The sequence below is a fragment of the Coffea arabica genome, chromosome 2c (assembly GCF_036785885.1).
Source record: "Coffea arabica cultivar ET-39 chromosome 2c, Coffea Arabica ET-39 HiFi, whole genome shotgun sequence".
NCBI classification, from domain to species: domain Eukaryota; kingdom Viridiplantae; phylum Streptophyta; class Magnoliopsida; order Gentianales; family Rubiaceae; genus Coffea; species Coffea arabica.
The window spans coordinates 6,767,417-6,791,418 of record NC_092312.1 but is presented as its reverse complement, the minus strand read 5'-3'; the positions used below and the strand labels follow the sequence as shown (position 1 = coordinate 6,791,418).

General features: G+C 34.9%; 2 protein-coding genes across 15 annotated transcripts; both read right to left on the bottom strand.

Annotated features, from left to right (window-relative positions):
- Positions 1–3: 3 nt before the first annotated feature.
- Positions 4–18,048, bottom strand: LOC113725505 (uncharacterized). 14 transcript variants are annotated; one of them, XR_011838864.1, is made up of 20 exons: positions 17,368–17,979; positions 15,773–15,852; positions 14,575–14,625; positions 12,950–13,468; positions 12,593–12,850; positions 11,461–11,526; positions 10,512–10,691; positions 9,936–9,987; positions 9,577–9,861; positions 8,330–8,440; positions 7,556–7,747; positions 6,554–6,829; positions 4,217–4,840; positions 3,544–3,596; positions 2,510–3,011; positions 2,368–2,428; positions 2,006–2,284; positions 1,119–1,232; positions 692–1,010; positions 4–511 (listed from the first exon to the last, which is right to left on the bottom strand). XR_011838864.1 is itself a non-coding variant. In XM_072073961.1 (18 exons), exons 1-17 carry the CDS (start codon positions 17,578–17,580, stop codon positions 1,161–1,163), a joined length of 3,603 nt encoding a protein of 1,200 aa, XP_071930062.1. In that variant the 5' UTR covers positions 17,581–17,979; the 3' UTR covers positions 692–852; positions 1,156–1,160. The 14 variants fall into 14 exon arrangements, 1 of the variants encoding a protein (XP_071930062.1); XR_011838863.1 differs by having other exon boundaries at positions 4–517; positions 1,156–1,232; positions 2,216–2,284; XR_011838854.1 differs by lacking the exon at positions 3,544–3,596 and having other exon boundaries at positions 4–517; positions 1,156–1,232; positions 2,216–2,284; positions 2,510–3,003; positions 17,368–18,048.
- A 3,475-nt stretch (positions 18,049–21,523) lies between these two features.
- LOC113725504 (enoyl-CoA delta isomerase 1, peroxisomal-like) lies at positions 21,524–22,548 on the bottom strand. The gene has a single exon (XM_027248699.2). It carries the CDS (start codon positions 22,395–22,397, stop codon positions 21,657–21,659), a length of 741 nt encoding a protein of 246 aa, XP_027104500.1. The 5' UTR covers positions 22,398–22,548; the 3' UTR covers positions 21,524–21,656.
- Between the last annotated feature and the right edge of the window lie 1,454 nt (positions 22,549–24,002).

Below are 24,002 nucleotides of genomic sequence, written 5' to 3'. Positions count from 1 at the left end.
AAGTAAAGCAGAACTTTCTATTCCTTATTATTGAATTTGATGATAGTAGCTTTAAACAGTTCCAAATAGAATATATAAGATATTACATTGCTCTCTAGGATTTCACCATTTACATGTTAGGATGGCAAAATTTCTCGACAGCTATCTTACAACTATCGCAACATGATCCTTCCACCCGTTTTCATAATATCGGGGGATGAACATGACAAATCAAAACCACATATTTACAAAGCTAAGAATAATAAGACCTATCAATCATCTCCAAAAATACATACCAAGCAACCTCATATGTGATAAGTGCAGCAATTGAGAGATCTAAACCACAGTATATTTACCAGGTGGCCATCAAATGAAACCTCGGGATCTTCATTGCTCATCCACAAGTGCAATCACACGAAGCATGTCAATGTACTGAAGCGAGTATCTCCATATTATCCATTCAATCCAAAAAAAATTCTTGCCACCGTGCAGCACATCTAGCAAAAATTCCACACTCAATTCTTGCCAATAACTGTTTCTACAAAGAAGAATAATTTGCAATCTAACATCAGAAAAAGATGACATCAAAAGAATTTAGATTGAATAACTATACTAGCTTAAAGTTATGCAGCTTGAAGGCAATATTTTGCACAGATGCCCTTGGAAATCAGCAAGCTATTTATGTTAGCTAAATAATCACACAAATCAATACCTGAAAAAGATCCAAATGCAGTGGCCATGTAATCAATTCATGTCCTTCACTCTTTGAGCTGGATAATCTTAGATGTGCAATTTGAGCACTTATCCACACACAACATGAAGCATCACAAATTTAATAAGCCGAAGATATTTCCATAAGTCCGCAACATGATCCTGATGAAGAAGCTAGTCATGAATTTCCTTGTAACTTCCAACACAAATTTTCTTGAAGCACACAAAGAGCAAGTATGCTAGAGTATCAATTAACTTCGGCACCCATTCTCTTGGATGTCATACTTTGGCCAGGTAAAGGAACAAATACACATCTTCAACTGTTTGATGCAAAACAAAAATGTAAGCATCCAATTGTCAAGCCATTAAATATTTAGCAGCTATACCCACAATTAAACTTTGTGATCATCAGGAGCGATAAAATTCACTTTTTGATGATAGCAACAGAAGGTGGTGGATAAGCACCAAAGTCATTCATTTGAAAGCTGAAGTAAGCCTCGCATCTGGAGGTAGGGATTCTCTAACAGCTTTTCATTGTTACTCTGCAAATTTGAAGTACAAGCCACCTTGACATTAGTTAAATGAACTCTATAGAAGCAGGAAATTAATAACATCAAAACATTGTTAATGCTATATGCATAGTAATTCCACCAAAAAAAATCAACTGAAAATCACCCAACCACATGACATGACATGAAAAATGAAAATCCAAGTTTTTTACAGAAACTATTATAGCTAAGCTACTCCAATCTCTACCTAAATGTGAAACCTCGTTAAGAGGAAATGAGTCTAAAACAGGGCTAGAAACACACGATTCTACAAAAAATTGTGTTAAGTGTTAGGCTTGGAAGTCCGAGCAACAGGAGAAAGCACTTCTTACCGATGCCCCTGCATTGTATATTATGTATGCTTGCATATGCACCATTCTACTTTTTCATTTATAAGTTGTTTGCTATATACAATTAAAAGTATACATAAAGACGCTTGTATATCTCGAATATTTTTGAGAATTACAACTTCTTCTTAGGATATCTTTATATGTGCACCATCCCATTTACAAATCTTCAATATGTTTTAGGGTCTAAAAAATGAGCTTGAAATGTTGACTACTGAACTTTTGAAATTTAATATTTGCATATGAAATCAACTTCAAGCTTCACTTGATTGCAAAATTTGCTAAAGTTTGACGCAATACATGCAAATTTTGCTTTGGCTCAACTCCATGCAAGTCCTAAACTTGAACTTCACATTTCTCGCTATTGTATCTAATAATAAAATGTTAAGTACTTTAAATACCAACTAAATTGACATACACCTTCAAGTTGTAGCTCCCTGTTGCTCCATGCAGTGTTGTAAACTGTATAATGTTCATAAGTTTTTATTTTTGAAATTTCTTTTGTTTCGTGAAGGGAGAGGAATGGGATGCCGCCATTTCTTTTCTTCTTTTTTGACACCATGTAAAGGATGAAACATTCTCTTTGCACCACCCCTTTCCCTATCCAAGCCTGATTATAGGACAACCTACCTGTTGAGCTCTTGAAACGAGACTATGTAGCATTCTTTGATAATTTTCTGGTTCTTCCGTCATCATTCTCTGCAAAATTATCTAATTCATCAGTAAAATCTTCCCTTGAAGATAGTTCAATCTGATGGTCAGAAGCATAAAATGACACTTACCTTCAGAAGAAAAGTTGAAGAATAATATGCCACTCTAGAATCCGTATCATCTAACAACACCCTGTAAAAAAATGTCTGTGTAAAAATAATACTATAGAATAGATGGGACCCCATCACTGAAGAAAGTAAAATTGCAAAGTACCTAAAAAACTGTTCTCCACCAAATTCCTTAAAAGCTGCAGGATCTGCAGTACATTTGCCAATTAAAAGTAAGAGAAGCGTAGCTCTAATGTCTGAGGTAGCACCAGGCACATTTCCTCTTCCTTTGCTACCCACAGAAACGCCCAAAGCAATATTATCTGTTGCAGAAGCTGCAAGTTGGATAAGAGGCCAATAAAACAATGCAGCAGGAACACGTGCAACCAATTGCATAGGAACAATGGCCTGCCCATGGAGGAGTAGTGCTGCCATGGATGCAGTCTCTCCAACCAAGGGATCTTTGCTTGGGTTAAATGTGCTAGTAGTATCGCAAAACTCATCCCAGCTGTGACTCTCATTTCGAGTGAAATGTTCTGAATCAGCTTTCTTGTTCCAATCTACACTAGAATCTCTATTTCCAAGCATGACATCTCCTAGTGGGATTGCACTTGTAGGTAGAACTTTCAGGCATAATTGAGAAAACAGAATGTCACACATCTGACCAAGTGCAGCAGAAAGAAATATGGATGTTAGGAAAATCAAAATACAAATAAGAAACAAAGCCACATTTAGACATTTGAAGATAACAGAGACCGAAGTGTTCATTGCTCCATATATAGAGACTTCAGCAACAACATCAGCAAAAAGAAGTATGTACCTCAAACAGGTATATTGTTGGCACTGACTTGCTAACTACTTTAATTAGTAGAAAGAATAGTTGCATCAGATGAATTACAATGAATCAATGACATAATAAACAATCATTTGTCTGAGAACCTTGTAAAATTTTTCAAATAAATTAAGTAACCATGAAATCAGTGTATTCATCTATTTGTGGGTACAACCTAGAATGGAACCTTCGGGAGCCTAAGAGAGGTAGTTCTTCGAACCTTACTCTAGAAGATGATCTTATTTAGGGTGTAAGAATGAATTCTCTTAAGGATCAGATCGTTTTATGGTACATGGTAACAAGAAATAAAGCAGAAAAAAAAAAATTCGCCTCTAATGAATCCATGTGATAAAGCACTTAAGCCTTATCTTTTAGCAAAAGGCTGCAAATTTGTATTGTCTGCATGAAACGACCTCCAATACTGCAAGAATTTTGTAACTCCAGATTATGGTTTCTACAGCAAACTATTTGAATGAATATTCACTTTCACATAAAATAAGGGAGATAAAATTAGATAAGAAGAACCAATAGCAATAAACATAAGAGAAAGAAGAAAGCTGACAAAATAAAATCTTATAACTCACAAATGCTGAACAATATTTGGATAATATAGAAGAGTATTTTTACACCATCTGTTTATCTCCCAAAGCATGTGCTATAACAAAGGATAAAGAGGTTTTGTTACCATTGGATCCCATGCCTTTAATTGGACTTGGGTCAGTTTCAGAACCCAGTCAAAACTGCATCTTAATAAAGAAACAAGTTGCTAGCCTAAGCAACAATCATTATTTCAAGACATCCTCTAAACCCTAGCAAAGTTAATATCACAATGCCGGAGAAAAGTTCACTACAAGTAGTTGGTTTCTGCAATTCATGAAGAGGAGAAGCAGTCAAGACATGTTAAGTTGGCTCAAACAGCAAGCAGTTTTCATCCATAAGATATCAATGCATCAATGTCATAAGAATATGCCAAACTAGAATCTGGGTACAGATGGTTTCCAGGATTTGCTAGAATAACAAAAAGGGGCCAGAAGAAATTACCTTCAGTATGTTCATATGATCAGTTTCATTTATCTGAGCCATCAAAGACAAAGCACTGCTCATAATATCTATAACTGCATTTGCTTTCTCAAGACGACTCTTGTCATTTATATATCCAGAAGCTTCAACATTGATCGCATGATGGACTTCACTCTCATCTAAAAGAAATTTGCTTCGCATAAGAAGCCTCTCAAGGATGTATAGAAAGCCCCACCGGATGAAACTATTCTTGGATCTTAGAAGTCCACAGAAAAGCCATATATGCAATGGTACATCCAAAGCAGCTGAATAATCATTAACACCAGCAAGGGCAATTTTCTGCTCCAAATTTTTAATTCTTGACCAAATACTTGTATCACCTCCCTCACTGATTTCTGCTATTAGTAAATCCCCCAACCACAAGTAACCATGGTGGCGATACAAATTTCTTTCAGAATGAAGAAGAGAATGTAAAGTGGCCCAAGACAGCTTTGCCTTCATGCTCAAGCTGTTTCTCCGATATCTTTCAATACTTTCCAGAAACTTACAAGATTTAGCTGTCTTTATCATGTGCGCAAACTCTTTGTCCACATGAGTAAATGAACTTATAAGTGCATCAAACTTCTCAACAATTTTCTCCAAAAGCTGCAACAGCAATGAATTTTACGTTAAGCTTAAAATTGTAACACAATGAAATTTTCCAGGCTAAAGTTACTGTAGTCGTCATTTGCAAGGAGGAAAATGGAAATGAAAGAATTCAATGTCCACATTATAAAACTGTATAAACAAGATGTCTGGGTAAGGATACCAAAACAAAAGTAAAACATAATCTATAAAGCGCTCATCGTTTCTGATCAGGTTGGGACAAAATAACACCAGACATAAATAAAGGAAACTCAAAGTCAGAGCAGGACTAAGATATCAAACTCAGTGCCATCAGCAACACTGAGGGATAATTAGGTCTAGCAAGTAAATTAAATTTAACTAATAAATAGCCCATAATTAGGTTGTTGCCAACATAATGTATACCATATCTTTCGGTTGAATAACTTAGAAATATTGTTCAGCGAGAAACCTACAAACCCATTAAAATGCCAGTAATGCTGTTTTATACACCTATCTTCCCTCTTTTATACTGCACATAGCAATATGACTATCCGCATTAAAGACCTAACATCTTGCCTATCACAATTCTGATGATATGATTCATCTGAATCACTATATTAATTCATTCATCATTTTTATGCATTCTCATTCCAAAACAAATTAGCATTTTTTCCCATCGATAGTGGTCATTCCATTCTCACACACAAGGCTCCGTAAAACTGCTATAATAAACGGTTCATAAATGTTCTTCCACCAGTAGCTTGAATTCATGATTAAACTCCACTTTTATGTTCATCTACAAAGGAAGCATTCAATTTAAGTAAACTACTTGTCTGACAGGCAATGAGCTTCAAGATCTAGGAATCCTAGTTTGGAGAAAAGACTCTTGCTAGTCTTCCATGACCTCTTCAAGTTGCTTAAAACTACTAAAAGCCCTGATTATTATTTATAAGAACTACTAAATTGTAATGCCAAAAAGATAAACTCAATAAGTAATTTCTGTAAGAAATTTACCGTAAAGTTCCTATTTTACATGAAGCTGGTCAAGCAGTTGAAGTAAACTGCCTTTTCAGTAAAAAGTTATGCAGGTGAGTTCACATAAAATATTACACAGTGAATTATATTGCAAAAAGGTGAAATAATGTCAGTTCCATCAATGTGGGAAATTAAGGAAGGAATGTACTGCTTCAGATGGTAAAGATACTAGAAGTGAAAAACCAAGTGACTGTTATTTGTCTCTGTTTCATGATAAAAGGGATGTACCAAATACTACGAAAGGAAATGGTTAACAGGTTGAACGAAAAAGAATTCACTATCAATCTCACTACCATTCTACAATGGAAGGGACAAAAAGTTGGGCAGATATAAGAAACAGGTTGAACACTTGTCTCCACTTTTTGAGTCTACAAGAAGGAATTTAGTTCTGTACAACTCAATCCCTCTAAATGGTGCAACCCTGTGTCTCCAATCAATCAACTTTTTGAACTTAAATGGTGCAACCCTGTGTCTCCAATCAATCATAATTGCAATCACACTAATTATCAATTTTTCAGTACTGAAGTAAAAGAAACATGACACCATTCACAGAACAGATTATGCAACAAGTCATGCTCCAATCTCAAAATCTCTTGACACCACAATTGCCTCTCAGGATTGGAGATGGTTATACAACCTGAGATTTCCAATTTACGAACTCAAGATAAACAAACTAAGAAGCTGTTTTGTGAACAAAGTCAAATAAGAAGGCATTACCACAATAAGGCGATCGCTATTGGGATATCTCGACAATGCAGCAGAAACTGATCTCCTCAAAAGCTCTATAATGCCGTCAACTCCAAGCTTAACAGAAATATGTAAAGCTTCAGGGGCATCGGCAAGCATAAGCAAGTTAGCAATTGGTTGGACCTCTTCATCATTGTATTCAGACTCCCCAGTTGCAATACACTTCTCATTTATTTGATGTAAGACGTAGTCAAAGAGCACCAGGTACAAATTTCTCCGTGCATCTCTGGAGTTTGAAAGCACTAACTACATTTGTAAAGTAAGTGAGGTAAAGAAATATCAATGTGTTCAAGCGAAGTTTAAGCTGTCAAAAAGCTCAACAAGTTTTTGACAAAATATATTAAGACCACTTCACTACAGAAAAACAGTAAGTTAAAACCCTGCTACTTTGATCAAAACTCAACAAAATTGGGCAAAAGTCACCCTGCTATATAAATTTCTTCAATTTCTTAATTGCCACCTAATGTCACGTCGTATCGAATTGAAATATAAGATCAAATTTATCATCTGTGCCTGATTTCATCAAAAAAAAACTTACACAATTTGATCAACAACTAAGTTCAATCAATGTACATCCAAAATTTTTCACCATAAACTAGATCAAAATTAGCGAAAATTTTACTTGGCTTCAATACTTTGAGATCAGTTGATGTTTTTGCGCAAAATTTGAGACTTGGATAATTACAAGTAACTGCACCATTTTTCAATGATAACCCAAATCCATGCCATAAATGATATGCACAGAGTTAAAATTGAACTATACAAAGAATCTGATTCAATATGAAGAAGATGGCAAATAGTGCCTCATTCTAATAGTTTATTTGGTCAAGAATATCATCAATTTACACAGCAAATAGGGAATCAAAATAAATTCACATGGCAGAATATTTTTGTCCAGCAAAACGCAAGCCTATTTCCATGTCTAAAGAATCTATACCTGCAACAAATTATAAGAAGTACTTAGAGGTATACCTCAACAAAAATAAATTCAATTCCTCCAATCAGATCAATTTGCTCAGTAAAAAACATAGGGGTAGCTGAAGCAGAATTAATAGAACCATCCGGAACTTCATAAAACATGTTTGTCAACATGCAGATAAGCTTGCTTCGAACTACTTCTGCCCAACAATTTAGCCGGCTTATTGTCAACAAAACCTTGATAACCTGCAAACAGATCCAAAAACGATGATTTTGGTCCAACTCTTCATCAGACAGACAATGATATAAAGGAGAGAACAGTTCAGTATACATGGTTACTGAGTACACAAACAACTAGATGAAGATTTAGCCTATCGTTTGAATTGGGGCAACTTCTGTTGGAGATATTTCTTTTATGCTCTGAAAGGAAAATGGTACAGACAGTTCATATAGTCAATTATGTATAGTTAATGGAAAGATTAGACCAGAGAAATTACATGCTGCTTTCCCTAATAAAGTTCCCTATAAATTCAAAGCTAATAGAGAAGTAGATTCAGTATCAGTCATAGCTCACACAACAAAGAACACACTGTTGAACGTGTTGATCAGTTGAATCCAGATTGTAATCTTCTATATAGAAGGAGAGGAACAATTGATGCAGAGCAGAATATTCTCTTTAATATGTTTCTGCATCTCCTAAAGGTGTCCTTTCCCAAACTTATTAACCGCCCTTTGTTAAGGTTTCACGTCCAGCTTGGATGACAGTACATTTTAAGTTTTGCAGGACCATTCATAAAGAATAATGAAGGCTAGTATCTGAGGACTCACTCTTATGTCAAGTGCTTTCAATCTGCTCCTGCGGATTTTGCCTCTATCACAGACAAAATACAATAAACAGCTTAACGCAGAAGCCCAGATAGATTCTTCCTTCTCTTCTACCTGTGAGGAAGAATAATTCTCAAGAATTATATAAAATAAGGAACAGAAATAGTAAACTCTGAGATGACAAAAAATAAAACTCACAAACAATTCATATTAGTGATTTAAAGACAGACTAGTCAAGCAAATAATCGACTTCTAAACTTAGAGATAGTCTATGCTCAATTTAAGAGTATTAAACCATGCATACAAGGTACTTTGGCACCTTAAAATCAACTTAATATATCTAATCTACCATCTATATGAAAAGATCACATGAGGTAACTACAAATGGACGAGCCAAGACACTCATAATGTTCAATCATTTGCTCAAGCATCACTTTTACCCTTGTATAGACATTAAATTGAGCTAGAATCCAGTAACTCAGGAACTTTAAACACGACGAAACCAGAAAAACAAAAAGTGCAGCAGTTAAAGAGGCTCTTTCATCTACTTGCTTCCACAAGATGGTATATGCAAGCTGATCAACAGATCGAAATCCCATTTGCTGACAAAAATGACATGGTTGGATTAGTAGCAATGTGACGTGCACATTGGCGTGAAGAGTGAGCTCATTTTAGGCCTCATCTATAGTTGCATACAATGTATATTTAAGGCAAAAGATCATACTTTGCAAACAGCATTTTGTTGGAAATAGGGAACACTTCAACTATATCCAAAGAAATCCTGATGGACCTAATCCACTAAAGTAATGCTATACCTGGACAACATAATATCCTGAACAATATTAACAGCATGCTAAGAGCACATCTTTTGCTAGCGACAAAGAGTTGGTAAACCTTTAGTTATTAAGGAAGGCTACAAATAGCATCGGAGACATGGCTAAGTCAAAAACTCGTGATTATGATGAGCTGGTTGTTAAATTTTTTTAGGCTGAAAAACTTTCTAATCAACAAGTACAAGTTAAGCAAACCTTTGAGAATTAAGGAAGGCACCTTAAAGATACTAAGGTAGTCATGAACTGAGTAATGGAAAAAGATCAAAGCTAATGATGCACATATTTAAATTATGTGGTTTAAATAAATTAGTACATTCAGTGATTTGTTTTCGAAATTTTTGTCCATCATATTAGATGTTTGAAGTGGCAAACCAGGGACAGGTGTAGGCACAATTCTAGGATCATTCAGTCATGTACCTGCACAAGATGAAGAAGGACCTCAGAGAGAATGCCTAAAATCCAGCATTCAAATTTGTCAACAGCTGAGCAATTTCCCATTTTCTTAAAATAATCCAACTTTCTCGTTGCCTCTGAGGAAGGTGGCATTTCATTGTCCAAAATTTGTTCCTGAGAATACTCTTCGTCAACTGGGGAGTCCTCATCCTGCAGTGGAGGCTCCAGTAGATGCGCATGAACACCTAGGTTCAGAATTAAATCAAAAGCCCGAGTTTTTGATACCAGCCTTGGAGAATTTAGCATTTCCTGCAATCAGATTTTATTACCATGAAAATATCCACATTCTACCACTGACAGCCAACATGTAAACAAAATAGCACCTCAAGCATAAATAGAGTGAGTGGACCAGCGGTCTCAGAATCCAAAACATACCTACAAAACAAATTAGCGTTCATCACTAGCAGACGAGTAAGAAAGAAAATACTTGCATCAACTAACACACATAATTGTATGAAAATCTAATTCAGTTTTCTCCCCAAATTTGAATGGGCAACTTTAAGCTTAAAATCTTTATTTCAATCAGCTCAATCATATCAATTCTTGGCCAAATGCACAGATACACACACACATACAGAATCTCTCTCTCTCCCCCCCCCCTTGTATGTGCTTGTAAATGTGTATCTGCACCTTGTTCGAAGAATTTATGTATGATTCAGAAATTATCTTGAATTCATCCTTACACTAGGATGTGAAAAATATAGTGACCATTAAACAATTAGACGTGAAGCATACAAACTGTTATCAAATTAAAAGCATCTGCTGCAGTAGTAACCATGCTACGTGAAAGAAGATAAAAGCATTGTCAGTATATTTAAGAGAGGGAGGGAGGGAAAAGTAATTTCAAAGTCGAAATTCTGTTAATACCAACTACCAACAAAACAAAACATAGAACATACATGTCAATCACGAGTTTGACAAGCACGCTCACTGCCACATCCATTGATGGCTTTCCACTGTTATTACTTAATTTAGATGAGACTGTCATGAAATTAGCATTTGGAGAACGTGTCTCGGTGCAAACTGCAGCTATAACCTCGCATACCTCTGCCGCATTCAGACGCAAAGGCTGTTGTTCGCTGATAACATTCAAATTCTCATTTCGTAAGACAGGTAATAGAGCATATTAAACAAAACGCAAAAAATTATAGATCAATGACAGAGAAACCAAGAAAACGGGAGGACAGTATGTATGTAGGAACTAATTTCTGAATTAAAGAGTCATCAAAGTTCAGACAATATATTAGTTCCCTATTCACCTAGAACTTTTCCTCTCTGACCCTGGCAAGATGCAAGGGGGGGCATCGATCAGTACAGTTTGCAATCATTCTAGATATCTAAATACTCTTAACACTCAAACTGAAGAATACCAGATAATATGCAGTTAAAACAACTAATGCTGGTTGATCCAGTTGGTAGTCACAAATCCAAAGCACAAAATGTTCTACAGTCAAATGGAGGGTGCATAAAGAACAACATTGTTCTACATATACAAGCCAACAACATGGTTCAGAATACTAATAATGTTTAGCATGACGTTCATCAACAGCATTATCAATGAGTGTATGAAAGGAACTAGAGAATAAAATTCAAAACAGTTCCGCCTTTCGAACCAACTAAACAGAGAGTCATCACACCCTTCCATTCCTTTCGCCCCTTCTAATATGACTAAGAAACTCTAATTCCTATTGCAAGAGCAACAGATGATCTCTAGTGTGCAAAAAGAGCTACCACAAATATAAATACAACTATACTAGTCATAGTCAGAAAGAACATAGAAAAGAAAATCAGATGCTGCCAATATAAGAAATCTGATATCATAATTGAAAGTATTCCTGCTCTGTATACCTGTAGTGCCTATACTGGAAAAGCGGTTTTGCACGTGGACGGAACATACTTATGGGCGAATCTTCCCTGACAAACAAAAAGCATGGCTTTCAACACCAAAAATTACGCTCTTGAATGACAAAAATATCAGACAACTTGCTTGAAATACTTACTCGCAGCAAAGCACAAACAAGGGTAATTACGACATTTTAATTACCAAGTATCTACCCAATCATCTTACTATCCAGCATATCCAGTACATTTAGATTTGTAATTTAAAAATTCACAAAATTTAGGAATTCGTATCCTTTCTCAGGAGATTATATCCTCATCAGGTTTCTAGTCCATGGAGTGATGATCACACAGGGAAAAAAATCATAAATAATTTATCCATTTTCTAATGTCATCATACATACTCATATCAAGCACTAAAACTATGTCCTAACACGGCCCATCTCTACGAGAAAGATAAGTAAATCAGGACCGTTGATCATAAGTTGTCACCATGTTTTCATTGTCTGTCTAAAAAATTATAAGAAGATAAGCAAATACCTTCAGTAGAGATATGCATTTGGACTTATATCACTGATTCTTTGAGTTGATTTACATAGAAATTTGAAAACGAACTAATATATCAACTATCATGTGTCAACTAAAGGACAAGCCTACGGTGCAATTTAAAACTTCTGGACATAAAAATGGCCTCGAGGCTAAAAACATATGAATTCCTAGATTTGCATAGCAAAGAAATGCAACCATGATAATATAAGAATTTTCAAAAAAAAATAAGCATAAGCTCAAATATGTGCATCCCACTAAAAGACAAGCAAGGGATGACTTATGAGTGCTAGTTACTGGAAATTCATGAAAGTCACCAAACCATCAACAATTATCTTTCAATATGTTAACACTCTATAGTCTATACAACAGGAGATATTCAACAGGAGAGGAGAAAAATCTCTTTACTTTAAAAGTTTCAGCAAGAAGAATTTCATATCTAACACTATACATGTATACATGTCTCAATTGCCAGCAACCAAACAACTGGTGAATATTAGCCGATGTTAACTTATCAAAGGAGTAATCATGACAGGAAGAGCAGGTATGTAATAAAATATCAAACAGCAAGAATCCAGGAGTCAGAAGAACGTACCAGATTTGTTGAGGTCCTGGTTTAGAGCGTTTTAAGGCTGTTATTGCTTTTAAGTGCGCTCGAGCAGCAGCAGAATTGGTGACAGTTGTAAGCAAAGAAGGTTGTAAAAGTTGATCAAGATATGGCATATCAGCAGTCCCAAAAGTTCCCCAAGGTTTTCCCTGCATTTTAGCTTCCAAGTCCCCTACAAGAAGGGCTGCAGCACCTACTTCCAGAAAATTATGTGTGCTGACATCTTGGGGTTTCAAAACATGATCACTGAAAGTTTGGAGATGTAAGAATCATACATAGCCACTGCAAAATGCTAAAAGAGATAAAAATTAGTGTTTCCAATCACTAACAGACGAAATCAACTACCTTTTAGGTGAAAGAAGTGACGACTGTTGATCTCTACACCAGCGCCATTTAAAAATGTCAAGGGCTATGTATTCGTAGTCTTCAGATACATCAACTTCTTCAGGAATTGCTGAGTCTGAAACCGATAATGCAGAAGCTTCTTTCTTTTCAGAAGCTTCTTTAGAATTTACTGGACTTAACTGGGAATTAAAAGATTTACTCAATAAAGATGACAAAGTTGGAAGTGACTGTCTTGAGGCAGTTGGTGCTCCAGCAAAAGCTGCAGGCTGGAAGGACCGTCTTGGGATGTATTGAGCCACTAAAGAGCGAACATAGCTCAGTGACTTCACCAGTGCTCCTGATGCAAAACTTGATACAGGCAAAGGAGAAACATTTGTGGATGTAGTGGGCGCTGCAGATTGCAGGTTTAAAGAATGAGAGTGGGCTGCCAATTTATGGTTTGGGTTCAAATTGCACTCAGCAATTATGCTAATGCAAAACCGATCTATGTGCTGCAATGTCTCCTCACTAGGTTTATATCTGCAAAGCATCAAAAAGGTTTGCAGAATCACTAAAATGAAAGAGCAAAATAAAAGCTCATTCTGCGAGAAGTAAACCTACATATATAGTATGCGTGCTATTTAGAGGTAAAGGGGATTATTGAGAGTCCAACATACTTGGCAAGCATTATGAACTTGCAACCTCAAGACCAACTTAACTCACAAAATTACCACCCTCCTTTCAATAACTTAACATGCAATAGAAGATAAACCCATTTCAAAGCACAAGCTAAATATATCGTCTAATCAGCTTAATTATTAAAGCATAGATGACTACTTAAGCTACGCAAGGAACCTTGAATGTGATTAAAACAAGAAGGTTTCCAATGTTATGGAATAGAAAGCAGTAAACATTAAAAGACGATAATGAGGAGATGAAAATTAGAATCAAAACATAAAATAAAAATAGATAACCAGTAGCTCAAACTAGAAAAAATGGAAGCTTCCCCATTTTTATAACCAAAATAAAACAAGGGGTAGTTGCTATCGAAAGAGATCAAACATATACTATTGGAGAATTGGCATTTATCTGCTAATAATTCCAATGCTGAAGAAGCAGAGTCAATCTCCACAAAGATAGCAATTTAATCTAAGGAAAGGAAAAGAAAGAAAGAATATGAAACCAGTCATTGGTCCTTCATTTAGTAATTTACTTAGTGAAGGCATGATGAAGTAAAAAAAGAAAAATAGCAGGGTGCTACTAGATAAAATTATGGACAAACACAAACAGGAAAGTATGAATCGCAATCATCTTCCTTTTGCCAGACACAACTCTCACCAAACAACTTTAAAGCAAGCAGAACAGCTTTATAACACTGGAAGATTAATTCATCCAAGGGAAACAAATGTTGAAATTTCTAATTCTAGAAATCCAAATCAACAAGTAGTGATCTTTTTATTGAATTAACTCTAATCACTTCAAACTACCATGCATGGATAACTACGTACTTATTGATTTACCTTTAGTACACAATTATAGCAGTTGCAAAATATATATTATTGTGCATCAACTCCTAAACACAGTTCAATATGTGAATTTATAGCTTAGAGAAAGAAAGAATGCTTATATACAATACCCAGACTGACCTCAAAAGATATCGCTTCAAAAGTGACACACACCTTGCAACCACTGCTGGACTGGTCAAACAAAAAAGTATTGCATCAGCAAAAATAACAGAGTAACAGAAAATTGTTTATGAACATCATCTAGAAACTTTTACTCAATTTCAATGTAAAGGAGAGAAGACACGTTGCCCAACACAAGCAAGTATTGCATTTTTAAACCATCAAAAAAACTGCCCAATCTAGTATTTAACAGGTCTCTTAAAAAGTGAAGTTTCACTTTAGGAAGAAATTTTTTATTCTCTAAAACAATAGTGGGACAGATGGTTTGGGAAAGAAGGAAGCATATACTCTATCCTAGACAAAATTTTAACTTAGAATTAACTGACTGAGAAGATGACAATAAACCACCCTTAAGTTCCTATCTATCCTGTACATTTGCATGACTTAACTGCATTAACTTACACTCCACGAGCTTTGAGATTTTCATCTAGGATATCTAATGTTTAGAATTTTTTCTATTCTTGTTTGCTCCAATTTTGATCCATGAGTTGGATTTCCCTGAATTTTTACATACCACCTATATGGTTTGCAAATTGGTTATTCAAAAGACTAAGCCCAAAAAAAGAGAAAACAGAAATATTTAAATTTTTTACTCAATCTCCATCAAGAATAAATAATTCTCCAAATCATTGGTCCAAGACTTGTCTAATAGTAAGAGTGAATGGCAAAGCTAAGAAAGATGCTTCAAATAATCAGTCTACCAGGCAGTTCATCTGAGTAAATCTGCATACTGAAAGTGAGAATGCAATCTCAGAAGAAACTCTCCTACTTTTAACAGGCAATATAACTTCATCTGTTAGGCTACAAGGTTGCAAGTTTCATGGTTACAAAAATAAAACAAATACAAACATACCCTTTTCATGAAAATGCAGCTCAGTTATTCCTTGAGGGATTATAAAAATACTTAAGACTCGATTAAATACACCCAAAAGTCTTGCACAAAATACCAAGACCTAAGGCCGATTCATGGTCAGAAGTCCAAACCCAATATTACTGCAAATGACACATACTTGGTCTTTCTCGAGAAGAACTTTAGGATGAGAAGACTTGTGAAAAGATATGTTGGCAGAATAAAACACCAAAACTTGCTATAACTCTCGAATAAATAATTTGACAGTATCTAAACCATATGCAATAATTGAATGTGTAATTTATGTACCTGCGTTCTCTTTCTGCAAGTGTATGTTCTAAAAGCACACCATAAGCCAGGTCAGTTGTTGAGTTTGCTGCCAAGTAATCCTGCCATAGATAGATAATCTCAACCATCCACCATGCTAATTTTTAATTGTATTATGAAACCATGTACTTGGTGATTCAAAAAACCAAAGTCCGGGGTGAATCATATATTTACAAATGAGAAGGCCCATGCACCCCATATATAGTGCATTTTGCTGATATTTGAAAAATAAAATGATTCAAGAAAGAGTAAAAGGTTACAAACATACAACAAAAAACCAAGAAAGCAAGCAAAGTTGTATCTTCAAAAAAGATATTAACATGAAAAACTTATGCCTTTTCATCTCACCTTATGCAGTTTGATGTTCAGATGGACGAAATCATTTTGCAACAGGAAATCTTGTCCATTTCATTCATAGATTACTTCCCTTGTGAAAATCATCTTTAAATTTATTCCACCATCATGATAGTTCCCCACGAGGCATGTCTCGAACGAAGAGGCCCCACATAATGGCTCATTAAATCTCATTAGTTTCCAAGACAAGGGAGTTCTTTGTCTTATAGTAATTTTCAACACTGCTATTTAATTATCGCTTGTCCTAAGCGAGATTGGATCACAGTTCTGCTGAACTGAAGATACTTAATCCTACGGGACAGCTCAATTTTAGTCAAAGTAACTACATAAGGAAAAAATTCAGAATGTTCACGGTCAATAATTTGGTAGCCGTTAAAATCAACAGTAGGCTCCGTCAAAACACCCAAGAACAACATGAAGCCAACACTTTCTGATGCAAGGTTCTCACTGAAGAGTAGTGGCATGTTTATATAAGCATGTTTATATAAACATGCACGTGTACCTTTATCTCTCTTTTAGCATAGTAATACAAGCGTGTACGTGTTCTATCTCATAATTATATACGACCTGTCATTTCAAACTACTGACTGCCAAATCCAAGCAACATTTAAAAACAGCAGTCAATACCGTTTCTTTCCTCTTTTCCTTCTCCATTTGAACACAACAGTCATCATTCTACACTCTCTAACACACTTACATAAAGCGAGAGCCTTTATGTAAAAGTAAGTAGCTGATGGCCAAGTCATAACCAAAAAAATTCACATGTCCCCCTCCCGCTTTCTAATTTCTCCTTTATACTTTCTCTTCTCTTCATTTCTCTTAATGCAGGAGATAAATTCGTGAGAAAGTTGCTTTAACAGCAGCATAGTTGCGAAATCTCTAAACAGGGAAATAAACCTTCAGAACCCTCATGCAAAATCCAACCTTTACAACCCCAACATTTGGCATTATATAAGTAAATATTCATAATGCAGCATTTTTTGTCACCAAATTTATGCAAAGCTCCGAATGCAGAATAAAGCACTCAATTAAAATAAAAATAAAAATAAAAAAACTTTCCAATTAAATGCAGACGAGCAAAATCAAATTCTAATTAAAAGAATTAGCGCGAAATCACACACCGAAACGGCATAAAACCCTAACTTCAGAACCAATAAAACATGACAAAACAGCTTAAACAGTTGAAGATCTAAATTGAGCAAAGAGAATTTGTAAATTCAAACCCGAAGAGTCCGTAAAGCTTCGGAGGCGGCTGCAGAGAAGCTCCCATGGTTGGACGAAGCCGAAGACGATAAACAGTCGGCAACGGCTCGGCGGAGGGGCTCCGGCGGCTTCTTTAGCGATGAAGATCTAAGCCTGGAAGCACTGCCACCTCCGCCCAATTGTATCCTACTACTGGCCGGGCTTCTCGACGGACTGTTAAAGCTCGTCGTCATCGATTATTATATTAATGTATATACCGTATCTATATATGTATGTATAAATAAACAGAACATATAATACAGTATATATCTATACATACATAAGTAAGTGTGTGTGTGTGTGTTTTTTTCTCCTTTTCTGGGGAGGCTCAGATTTACGTAGAGCAAACGTGTTGGTCCAAATTGAAGCGTCTGTTTCACTACATTTGAACAAGAAAACAGAGACTGCGCATTTTTGGGGAGTGTGAGAGAGAAGAGGGATGTGGGCGGTGTATTTTGGTGGGTATGAATCTGATTTCTGATGTACAAATTCTTCCGCTACTGATGAATAGTGTGGGGAACATTAGCGGAGATTAGCTGTTAAGTATGACGGAGGATTATTAGCTGTCAAGCGCTACTAATTGGCCCCATCCTGTTTCTACTTTGATGCTTTCAGCTTTTAAGGGGTGCAAAAGGATAAATACGGTAATACAAATCTAGTAGGAGTAAGAATTCTTTGATGCTTACAGCTTTTAATGGGGGCGGAAAAGGATAGACACGTCAATACAAATTTAGTAGTAGTAGAAATTGACTATTTCGCTTCGGATTCAGGCCACCATGAAATTCACAGTGAATATTTTACTTTCTTCTCATTTAATATAGAATTTTTCTAATTGATGTCTAATAAATCGTTGTTAGGAGTCCCTTGGAGTTGGCTCAGATGATTTCGGAGTAAACTAATTAAGTTTCGAGATCGTGTGTTCAAGTCACGGCTCTATCACTTATGTATTCTTGGTTGGCAGGATGCAAAAGCACAAAAAAATTAGTCTGGTAAATCTGAGATATTTTTCAATGTTGAAAAAATAATAATAATAAAAAATCATTGTTAATATTCTTAAATTTCATCTAATTTTATTATATATATATATATATATGCTAACAATTATCTTGAAGTTGCTACGTATTAGTCCACTACACGGATGCCATCAATTATGACTTACAGCTATAAATAGAAAGCTGATTTGATAGCCCAATCAATTCCATGCTCGTGGAAGAAGCTTGCTGCTTAGGCAACTTTCTTCATGAGTCTCCAGGCTTCCTAGATAATAATGCCTAATGGGCTTCCGTACTGAAACATTAGACGATGACTTATTTCTTTGAGCTCGAAGAGTAAAGATCCAGCCCGCTACCAGGACCACTGGGCAATTCCGGGTAAGTGGAAGGAAACTTCCCCTCATGACAAGACATTTTGTGGCCGCGGCTTTATTACAATACATGATGGAATGGAAGCTAAATCTCATACTCGTAACAAGATTATAAGTGCTCAAGGTGTATCTCCATTATACAGAAATCAATAGAGAAATTGACAACGATCGGTTGGTTTAGGGGGAGAAAGACATTTAATTGCCATATAAGGACAATGATCTTTTTTATTAAACAATTCGACAAATGCTTAAGAACACAATAGCCTTTCTTATAGTTGGATTTACAAGACTAATAACAACGTAATCAATGGAATTGTTACCTTAGACACAATTAAGACTTTTATCAACCGCATTTGAACCAGAGCTTTTTTTTTTTTTTTTTGAAAAACCAAAGAGTTGCATCACCACAGATTTCAAATTTCCTTATACTATATAAAAATGAGTTAAGGACAAAGATTTCAACCGCAAGGGTGAGACTATTTTGGGAATATGAGAGTATTTAAAGTGCAATTTGAGTATTGAATATGAATCATTATAACTAATTTGATTTTTTTTATAATTACTTAAATGTCCTGTCAGACATTTAAAGCTATAGGTAAGTTTAACATGTGAAGAAGTATTCGATATCTGATTAAACATTGGGTACAATTGAATTCAGATTGTGTTTTAGTGGAATTACATAAAAATCCTTTTAATCATTTAATTGGATTAACATAATCCAAGTCTATTAATTTCTTAATGTCATTCTTATCAGTTATTTGCAAATTTATGATATATAGATGTTAAGACACAATTAATACTGATTAGTAGAGAAGTTTGGTTTCTTGGCCGTTACTATAGTAACTCTCATCTATTCAAATTCATTTCATTTACTTATAACTTTGTTCCATTACAATCATGTAGTCTATTGAATTCAGATGTTGCTATATTAGTTGCTCCTCTTTCCCATTTTGCAACATCTTTTTCAATAGATATGTTTTTTTAGCTAATCTACTTTTTTTGTTGTAAAAAATCTGTAATCTTGCAAGTTGTATGTACAATACTTTTTTTTAGTGTTTTAATTCAACTGCCCATGTTAGATAGGCTTGATAGGGAGGAGATCACATTTGTTAATTGTTATTTGTGGTTTAGAATAAGTTTATCATTATAAATTTTTTCATTTATATATTATATCTACTTCTCTTGTTGTTTTAACTATTAGTTACGGTAATTTTCAAATTGTTTGCTACTTTATTGATGATTCCATTTAAGTAATTTTTCACTTCATTTGATTTGTCAATATGTTTAACTATCTACTTAAAACTATTTGGCTGCAAATCTAAAGTATGTACTTCGTTACTTTTAATTGTTACCTTGAATTGAGTGGATTAAGATGTTTTAGTACTTTTTTTAGGTAATTATTCATCTAGATTAGCATGTTAGTTATTGTATATATTTGCAACTAGGTCAAAAACTGATATTTTGTGATTGTAACCCCTACCGAGAAGAAGATGCTTTGTTATATGTCCTAAATCATACAATAAATCATAATTGATTGATTGATCAATGTGGATATTTCATGATGATATGTCATTGGAATCAATATAAATCAAAGAATTTAGCTTGCAAGAGCTGAAATTCCACTAGCAATGATTTTTTCAAGTATATTAATTGTTCAAATCTTACTTATATGACAAGATAATGAGGTGGATTGCCCTCGTATCAAAATCAAATTAAAACTAAACAACAAATTTTAATATTCCTAAAGTGCATGAGCAGATATAAGTAAATATTTTATTCTATTAGATTAGACGCAAAGTGGTTAATCATGTTTTATAATTATATTTCATTGCATATTATATATTTTTACTCAATATGTAATTTATGATTTTTCTGTTTAATATCACATAATAAAATTATCATATTTCAATTCTTATATTACAAAATACTAAATAATAATTATTAATTATCTTAATTATAGGTATTAAACTCCCGCGCATGGCGTGGGCTTTTTCCCCTAGTATTCGTATAACAACCAATCTAAATGCCAACAAGTTCATTAAAAATAATAATAATAAAACTAGAAGGTGAAGGCAGGTAATTGTATTCACGGAAAAATGTGGAGGCACGTTCGTTACACTTTTATAATTGAAGTGCAGTTAAGCATATCAAAATGACATTGGATTTGTTCTTTGTTGGTTATTTTAATTGATTATAAATTTGATTTTAGATAATTAATTTTTTTTATACTCTCGATTGTTTTTGTATTTTGATTATGAATTTTTTAATGACTAAAATCATTAAAATTTATAATCATCCAAAGAGTAGTTTTTTTTGGTGATCAATTTCTATAATTAAATTTTGTAAAATCTAAACAAAGTCAAGGCCATCCTAGGAGTTAGAGGACACGAAAATAGAATATAGATGCTGCAAGAACTCATACTTCAATTTTGACTGGAGTTAATTTTTTTTTTTAAGCGGGAAATCTTAAATCTAGACTCCGTACTTACAATACCTCTTCTTTACCACCAAATCCAACCCTCTCCAAATTAATCATTGATCAAAGAACTTTTCCCCATTAATATGACATCTTCGTTATTTAACTATATCTTACAACAGGGGAAAAAAAGAATAATTAATCGTAAAAAGTTAAATAGGTACAACAGTACACCACATACATGCAAAGAAATGAATTCAAAGCTAGGAAAAGCTATCTTTAATCACGATTAAAGAAAACTTTTACTGCCATCACTAGAAAGTTTTTTGGTTTAAGAATTAGAGTACTGGGTAAAACGTTTCAATAAAAAAAAATTTATTTTTTGCTTCAACTTTATTGGTCTTACTTGTAAACAACCAGATAATAAAAAAAGCATGGGCCATATCAGATACATGCAAAGAAATGAATCCAACAGCAAGAAGGTTTTCAAGTCACAGCTTTGACAAAGTCTTAGCGACGGATTCCGCACGCTTTTCATCATCACCGCCGGCACCGGTTTCATGCGAACGAGTCGCAGCCAGCACCTCAACAAACACCATCCTCCTGTTTTCGCTGTATACTTCTCCGTCCCATTTTCTCGCCACCAACGCCTCCCCTAATTCCACAGCTGCTTTTACCGTCTCCTCTGCACTAACGTGAGCCGAGCTAACAATACCCATCTCCATTCCCATCTCAGCCGTCAACTTAGCCGCTTTCAAAACCACCTCGCGCCAAGCCACCGGTGACTTGGCCTTGGACTTCAACAAAGTCACAAACCATGGCGGGATCACAAGCCCAATATCCAGCTCACTCATGTAAAGAAAACCCCGATCTTTGCGCATTAGGATGTAGTCATGGGCCATGGCGAAGGCGAAGGCAGCTGCCGAGGCATGGCCTGTGACGGCGGCGATGGTGGGCATGGGGAAGTTGATGAGGTCGGAAATAAGACACCGGAGCTTGGCGTCCATGAGCAGTAACCGGGATCTGTCGGATTGGGCCCATGCAAGATCATAGCCGTTAGAGAAAAATTTTCCGTGGGCTGTGGTGATGAGGGCGGAGGGGCCACTACACTCACCCCGAGCACGGTGCAGAGCCTCCCTGATGGAGTCTATCAGCGTTGGGTTCAACCGGTGCTCATCATCACCGATGATGGTTAAGATGAAGAGGTTGCCTCTCTTCTCAAGAGTGCACATATTTTTGTACTACTAATTAACAACTAGTACTACTATTATTGAGAGTCAGCCCTCTGTACGTAGATTAATGAGCAAACATTTTGTTTATGGAGACTTTATTATGGTATAGGGAGTTTGATCAGCCTAACAAGCAAAGTTTTTATTTATTTTTTTGGCCAAGTCAGGATAGGCAGCTGTAATCAGAAACAAACAAGCAAGAGTATTTTCAAACATGACGGTCAGCAGTCAGCCTGATTTTGTCAGCCAGGCACTCTACGCTTGTTTATTTTAGTAAAAAATGACTACAAGATCTAAAACCTGTATTCTTTAACAAATTGAATACCAAAAATACCTCCAAGGCATAGTAAATGATAGCTTTTGCATTATTTTTTTGTGAAGACCACTAAACTTTTGATTACAAAGTTCTAAAACTTAATGTAAATAGATTCATGCACACATATAGTTGGTTAAAGTTGTAAAGTTCTACTAAAGAATAGTAATGAACAATTCCAAAAAATAATACACAACTTCAAAACCCAAATCACAAAGAATAATAGTTTACTTATGAATTACTAAATATTTTATAATCATACAGCATTTATAGAATAATATTTTTTTTAAAAATTTCATCCGTTATTAATGATACAACAATTTAGGGCTAGTGTAAGACTAGTGAAAATTGAACAAATTGAAAAGGAAATAGGGAGAGCTATCAGCAAATACATCAAGGGCCAATTTCGTCTCTTAAAACATTTTATAGGTTTTCTGTGTCATTTCATTAACTAAAAAATAAGAATGGAGTACCTAAAACTTGTTTAAAGTGCCGATATCATTTGCCCATACATCTTATATTATAATAGTTATAAAAAAGGTAGATAGCATTAACTTGTATGATGCATTTTTTTTTTTGAATTGTAATAGGTACAGGTATCAGAGTTCATTAGCTCATACTAAACCTCGATTTCTTATTTATTTGTATATCTATTTAGGGTTGCAAACGAGTCGAGAATCGAATTTTGACCTAATCGAGTCGAGTCTTGATTTAATTTTATAAAACTCGAACTCGAATTCAAACTCGACCAGCTAGCAATTTAAAATTAGAACTCGAGCTTGGAAAAAATAAAAAATAATTTTTAATAAATAATAAAATATTATAAATATATATACAATTTTACTATTAAAATAAAAAAATAAAAATATATATACTCAAGGTTGTGGTTAATATTTTGAGTTTGAACTCAAGTTCGAATTCAATTTTGCGCTCAAACTCTATTTGAATTCTGAGTTTTGACGCAACGGCTGATTGCAACCTATTTAATCCATTACGTTATCATTCTTTGTTATCAGGTCAACTCTCAAATTGGCAAACCAACAATTATCCCGTAGATGAGCTGTCGGCTTTTAAAAAGATAACAATACAGATCCAAGTTTGGAAGTTTGGATAATTACAGACGCTGTCAATCTTCATGTCTAGCATTGAGTGTTATTTTCTAGATTTCTTTATCTTGTCTTCTTGAATACGTGGTAACCTTCGCCTCCACATTTGCTTTTTTGGCCTCCTTTAAATTGGACGAATCACTCACGCCTTGCATTATTTTGTATTTTGTAAAAAATTGGTACTTTTTT

Excerpts from the sequence above, each read along its gene's own strand:
- LOC113725505 (XM_072073961.1), bottom strand. The coding sequence starts at position 17,580 with ATGACGACGAGCTTTAACAGTCCGTCGAGAAGCCCGGCCAGTAGTAGG. Across the intron at positions 6,830-7,555 it reads TTGAATTTATTTTTGTTGAG|TTAGTGCTTTCAAACTCCAG; the intron begins GTATACCTCTAA and ends TTACAAATGTAG. Across the intron at positions 1,233-2,215 it reads TCGTTTCAAGAGCTCAACAG|AGTAACAATGAAAAGCTGTT; the intron begins GTAGGTTGTCCT and ends TCAAATTTGCAG.
- LOC113725504 (XM_027248699.2), bottom strand. The coding sequence starts at position 22,397 with ATGTGCACTCTTGAGAAGAGAGGCAACCTCTTCATCTTAACCATCATC.